Below are 6,427 nucleotides of genomic sequence, written 5' to 3'. Positions count from 1 at the left end.
GACCCCACTGGCCTTCACTGGCTTTAGGGATGGAGGAAGGGGTCCCAGGAAATAGATTTATTCTCCCTTGGAGCTTCCAAAAGGAATGTGGCCCTGCCGACATGGATCTCAGCTTGGTGAGACTTCAGTTCAGACTGACCTCGAGAACTGTGAGATCATGAATGTGGGTTGTTTTATTTGTATTTATTTGGCCATGCCACATGGCTTGTGGTTTCTTCATTCCTGCACCAGGGATTGAAGCCGGGGCTTTAGCAGCGATAGCAGTGAGTCCTAACCGCTGGACCACCTGGCAATTCCCTGTGGGTTGTTTTATTTACTTTTTATCAAGTATTTTAATTGATTTTTTATTTTAAAAAGTATTTATTTGGCTGTGCCAGGAGTCAGTTGCAGCACGTGGGATCTTTGATCTTCCTTGCAGCACTTGAGATCTTAGTTCCCCAACTAGGGACTGAACCTGTGCCCCCTGAATTGGGAGCATGGAGTCTTAACCACTGGACTGCCAGGTAAGTCCTTCTTCATGCATATTTAACAAAAAACAAATATGCAGCCTATAATCAACTCCCAGACTGTAATTAACACACTCTCATTATTTGATAACATAAACCACCCCACAGTTTGCTGGAAATGGATTTTATTAATAATAAGTCACATGATGAGATGGTTGGATGGCATCGCCAGCTCAATGGACATGAGTTTGAGCAAACTCCGGGAGACAGTGAAGGACAGGGAAGCCTGGAGTGCTGCAGTCCACGACTTAGCAACAGAACAACAATAACAAAGTTTGCTGGAAATTGATTTTAATAAGTCACATGATACAAAAGGATAGGAACATTCAAAGGGCACTTAGTGAAACACTGCTTTGTCCCACAAGGGCAGAGAGAAAAAGTTAAGGCACAATGGATGCTCAGAAAACAGGAAGAGGAGGCTGAAGAGTCAAAACAAGTAATCTGTGTACACACACACACCCATCATGTCCCTCAGGCCCCTCAATCTGTCAGATAAGAATTCACTTGGCATCAAAACAGTGCACGGGAGCAGATAACCAGAGGGCTAGGAGCCGGAGGGGCTGGGAGCCAATGAGGTCTCCAGGAGAGATGAGATGTCCTCTAGCTGGGACATTTGCAAAGGCTGGAGACACCTATTCATTATGACAGATAACAAAGGCCCTACTGCTGGAGGGCAAGCCTCCCCCCCCCAAACATCTGGAGTGTTCAAGAGCCAACAAAGGGAGGAGGAGGTGAGTGGGCTCTGACATCCGGAGACAAGAGGTTCACATTCCCTTCCCCACATTCTCCACCGGGAAGGAAAGACAATGCAAACCCTGTGTCGGGCTGGATCTGCCTTCCTGTGGAAAGTCCCCGGAAGCGCCCCAGTGGTGGTGGTGAGGGGGGTGACCGCTGAGAAAGAGCCCAAGGCTGAGAGGCCAGCTCTTCTGGGAGGAGGCAGGAGGCCATGGGAAGAGCCCCACCCAGGCCACATCCACCGCCCTACAAGGTCCCCGAGAAAGAACAGACCCCTCCCTGCCAGGGACTTCCCGTGCATGGGCCTAGGGCTGGATGAAACCTCAGTATCATCCTGGAAGGAGCGCCAGCAGCTCCGAGATGGTGGGCGCACCCTCGTGAATAGCCTGAGTTTGCAGGCTTCATGGAACCAAAGCGGATCAAAAAAAGATCAAAACTGAAACTGGAAGCCTCAAGGGGGTTTGGGAGCTCCTCTGGGTGTGGAATGTGGGCCCGCGGGCTGGTGGGTCCACAGGGCAGCCACCTCCCAGCACAGTGACATCACCAAAGATCAGCAGGCTTGCTTTCCTGCTGGTCAGAGTCTCCTGCTTACAAAGGAGACCAGAGTGAGGGGCACAGGGGGCCCTCCAGTTCCATCGAACTGGAGAGGGTTTTGTGGGGGCCTCACTGTGGAGGCCCCGACCCTCTCCTCGCAGGGCCATGTCCCAGCCTGGCCACATGAGCTGGAATGTGGGGATGTGGTCACCAATGTCCAGGGAAAAAACCAAAGACACACATGCTCCTCTGGAGTGTCCTGAGCCCTACTGCTCAGCCACCTGCCAACCGAGGGACTTCAGAGCGGGGGATACTCTGTCTTGAGAGGGCACAAAGGCGAGTCCCTGGGTGGGAGGGGGTGGCTGGGGCCTAGTCAGATTGGTTCTGAGACTGCAGCGGAGCCCGGAGTCCAGGGACAGCAGGCAGGCTGCAAGAGGGTGCCTGCAGCAGCCCCCAGCCAGTTCTGCACACCCCAGCCCGGCACAGCAGCGGCTTGGCCACACACGGAGGCCGCCCTCCCCCCGGCACACGCCTTCAGGCAGCACGATGCCCCCATGCTCTCCCGCCTGCACGGCGGCCCTCAGCCTTGCTCCAGGCTGTCGGCGGGCTGGACCACGGTGTAGCTCCCCTGGCCCCGGGACAGCTGCCGGCTGAAGAAGGATGTGGTGCGTTTCGGTTTCACCCGCTTGATCGTCTCACCTGTTGGGGGAACAAGAGGGACGCACTGAGGAGGGTGCCCCCCCGGGGAGGGGCCCGGCCCCAGGGGAGCCCCTTCTGGAGCCTGTTCAGGCTGAGCTCCCCTCTTCACTCCCACCAGCTTCGTGAGCCTCAGCCCGACCCCCCAACCCTCCCATAGTGAGAGGATCGGGGTTGGGGGGGCGGCCCAGTCTCCTATATCAGGTCACCAGGGTTTCCATTTGATGGTGGGCCTGCTGTGGTGTCTAAACCTGTTCGAAAAGAGACTGGAGAGGGGTACAAACGTCCAGCTAAAAAAGAACTCACAGGGATGTCCTGGATAGTATAAGGAATATGGTCAGTAATACTATAGTAACTCTGTATGGTGACAGATGACCAGACTCAGGAAGATCACTTCATAACGTATAAAAATACTGAATCACTATGGCAAAATCACTATATATACGAATATATAATATGTCAACTGTAGTTCAGTTCTGGAGTAGGAAAGGGCAGCCCACTCCAGTATTCTTGCCTGGAAAATTCCATGGTCAGAGGAGCCTGGCGGGGTGTAGTACATGGGGTCGCAAAGAGTCAGACATGACTGAGCACACACATAATTCAATTACAAAAAAGAAGAAAGAAGAGACCAACATCACAAAATACCTATAATACATACCACTGGCTGAAAATGATCCTTGATGAAACAGACAGACTTTTTCTGGGGGAGGGAGGAGAGGGTGGTGCTTGTGGAATTTTAGTTCCCCAACCTGGGGTCGAACCTGGCAGTAGAAGCCTGGAATCCTAACCAGTGGACTGCCAGGAAAGTCCCTAAAAAGACTTCTTAAAAGTTAAAAATTTCAAGCCAGGTGATCAAGGTCAACATCAAAAGTCACAAATCATGTTGATAATGCACCTTTGATATGATGTGGCAAAAATGGCACATTACCTCTGTGACCTTCCTCCCCCAAACCCTTCACTCTTGTCTAATAAGGAGAAAAACAGAAGAGAGATTCCAGTAAAGGGGCATCCTACAATATGCCTGACCAGTCCTCCTCAAGACTTCAAGGTCATCAAAACCAGGAAGGTCTGAGAAACTTGTCACAGCCAAGAGGAGCCTAAGGAGACACAACAGCCACATGAGGTGTGGTGTTCTGGATGGGACCATGCATCTGAAAGAGGATGTTAGGTAAGGTTAAAACTAAGGACTTCAGTTAATTTACTGCATCGTGTCAGTTCATTAATTCTAACAAACATACCGTATTAACATAATACGTTCATGTTAAAAAGCAAGTGACAGAAGAAAAACAGGCAACAGAAATAAATGGTAACGCATGATGAAAGTGAAAGTGGAGAGTGAAAAAGTTGGCTTAAAGCTCAACATTCAGAAAACGAAGATCATGGCATCTGGTCCCATCACTTCACGGCAAATAGATGGGGAAACAGTGGAAACAGTGTCAGACTTTATTTTTTTGGGCTCCAAAATCACTGCAGATGGTGACTGCAGCCATGAAATTAAAAGACACTTACTTCTTGGAAGGAAAGTTATGACCAACCTAGATAGCATATTCAAAAGCAGAGACATTACTTTGCCAACAAAGGTTCATCTAGTCAAGGCTATGGTTTTTCCTGTGGTCATGTATGGATGTGAGAGTTGGACTGTGAAGAAGGCTGAGCGCTGAATTGATGCTTTTGAACTGTGGTGTTGGAGAAGACTCTTGAGAGTCCCTAGGACTGCAGGGAGATCCAACCAGTCCATTCTGAAGGAGATCAGCCCTGGGATTTCTTTGGAAGGAATGATGCTAAAGCTGAAACTCCAGTACTTTGGCCACCTCATGCGAAGAGTTGACTCATTGGAAAAGACCCTGATGCTGGGAAGGATTGGGGGCAGGAGGAGAAGGGGATGACAGAGGATGAGATGGCTGGATGGCATCACTGACTCGATGGACATGAGTCTGGGTGAACTCCGGGAGTTGGTGATGGACAGGGAGGCCTGGCGTGCTGTGATTCATGGGGTCGCAAACAGTCGGACACGACTTAGCGACTGAACTGAACTGAACTGATGAAGAAACTGCACGGAAAAACGGCCCTGCTTCACCAGCATCCGAACACCAACTCTGATGAGCCCACAGCCCTCAGGGAGATAACACCTGTCATGGGTGAGGATGGAGAGGCACGTGCGTCCTTCTCACTGGGGGGGTACAGTGGCTGCACACTTTGACCTGGCAACCCTATTTCCAGTAATTTATCTCGAGGAAACAGTTATGGATTCCAGGTAAGGATTTGGTATGCTGTTTATAGTAGCTGATGAACTACAAATACAGTTGGCCCTTAGATAACAAGTGGGTTGAGATGCCAACCCTCTGTGCAGTCGAAAATCCAAGTATAACTTCTCGCTGGCCCTTCATAGACGTGGTTCCGTCTCACCCACCAGTTCAATCAACTGCAGATCACGTGTGTATGTTTGTTAGTCGCTCAGTCGTGTCTTGCCTCTGCGATCCTATGGACGGTAGCCCGCCAGATTCCTCTGTCCATGGGATTCTCCAGGCAAGAATACTGAAATGGGCTGTCATTCTCTTCTGTAGGGGATCTTCCTGACCCAGGGATCAAAACTGCATCTCCTGCACTGCAGGCGGATTCTTTACCACTGAGCCAGCAGGCAAAGCATGCATTAGGGCACCTATGTCATCTTTACCAGCTGCACCGATTCCACAGGGTGTGTATCCGTCCTTCCTATACCCATAGCTTTAGTAACTAAGAACTACTAAAAACCAGTAGTTTCTAGTTTTTCAGACACAGCAGTGAGGGGCTCTTACTGCTGGGGCCCCAGAGAGAAGCCTCCAACTCTCCATCAAACGATGGGATGCTCAAACCCAGCCCTTGTCCCCCGCCAGGTCCTGCCGGCTGGAAGCTAACTCATTGCATCTGGAACTGCTTCCCACTTCCAGAACTCCCCGTGGTGTGCATGTGCACACGTGTAGGTGTGTGTGCACAGCATGAGGTGGTCACTCACCCTCCTCCACGTAGTCGATGGTGGAGAGATGCTGGATGCGGCTGCACACCACGCTGCCCTGCCTCCGCAGCTGGGGGCGCTGGTGAGGGGGTGGTGAGGAGCCAGAGGCCGAGGTGGGGCCGGCCTCCTGGGAGGCGGCGGGCTCCGCAGCCTGGCTCAGCTCGATGCAGTACTCGATGAGGCTGCTCATCAGCTCGGCCTGGGGAGGAGAAGGGGCTGGTGTGAGGCCTGGGGGGCTCTCTATTACCTGCTACAGAGCGAGAGGATCCAGACCCACATGCCCTACCAGCTGGTGGGGGAGGCCGATGAGGAAACAAATACCTTTTACACAATAGAAGAAGGGGAGTCTGCTCTGTGGGCCAGGGGAGGCACCCCATTTGGGTTGACTTCAGGGGTCAGATTGTTGCTGTTTAATTGTGTGGTTGTGTCTGACTCTTGCGACCCCATGGACTGTAGCGCTCTAGGCGCCTCTGTCTATGGGATTTCTCGGGTAAGAATATTGGAATGGGTTGCCATTTCCTCCTCCAGGGGATCTTCCCGAAAGAAAGGAGAGTGAAAAAGCTGGCTTGAAACTCATCATTAAAAAAATAAGATCATGGCATCCGGTCCCATCACTTAATGGCAAACAGATGGGGAAAAAGTGGAAGCAGTGACAGATTTTATTTTCTTGGGCTCCAAAATCACTACGGATGGTGATAGCAGCCACGAAATTAAGATGCTTGCTCCTTGGAAGGAAAGCTATGACAAACCCAGACAGTGTATTAAAAAGCAGAGACATCACTTTGCTGACAAAAGTCTGAATAGTTTGAAAAGCAATGGTTTTTCCAGTAGTCATGTATGGATGTGAGAGCTGGATCATAAAGAAGGACCATAAAGAATTGATGCTTTTGAACTGTGGTGTTGGAAAAGACTCTTGAGAGTCCCTTGGACTGCAAGGAGATCAAACCAGTCCATCCTAAAGGAA

The 6,427-nt window shown here is 50.8% G+C and overlaps 1 protein-coding gene across 1 annotated transcript in view; it reads right to left on the bottom strand.

The window, feature by feature from the left end:
* Positions 1 to 780: 780 nt before the first annotated feature.
* The window catches only part of FRMD8 (FERM domain containing 8), a 21,544-nt gene continuing 15,897 nt past the window's right edge, over positions 781 to 6,427 (bottom strand). The window contains exons 10-11 of the mRNA XM_010838060.1: positions 5,464 to 5,662; positions 781 to 2,474 (exon numbers count right to left, since the gene is read on the bottom strand). Of these exons, the coding sequence (XP_010836362.1) occupies positions 2,356 to 2,474; positions 5,464 to 5,662 (318 nt within the window). The 3' untranslated portion in view covers positions 781 to 2,355. The remainder of the gene's footprint in view (positions 2,475 to 5,463; positions 5,663 to 6,427) is intronic.

The sequence above is a fragment of the Bison bison genome, unplaced genomic scaffold (assembly GCF_000754665.1).
Source record: "Bison bison bison isolate TAMUID 2011002044 unplaced genomic scaffold, Bison_UMD1.0 scf7180017864089, whole genome shotgun sequence".
In the NCBI taxonomy this organism is placed as follows: Eukaryota; Metazoa; Chordata; class Mammalia; order Artiodactyla; family Bovidae; genus Bison; species Bison bison.
Note: the sequence above shows the minus strand (reverse complement) of the source record. Positions and strands in the feature narration are given on the sequence as shown.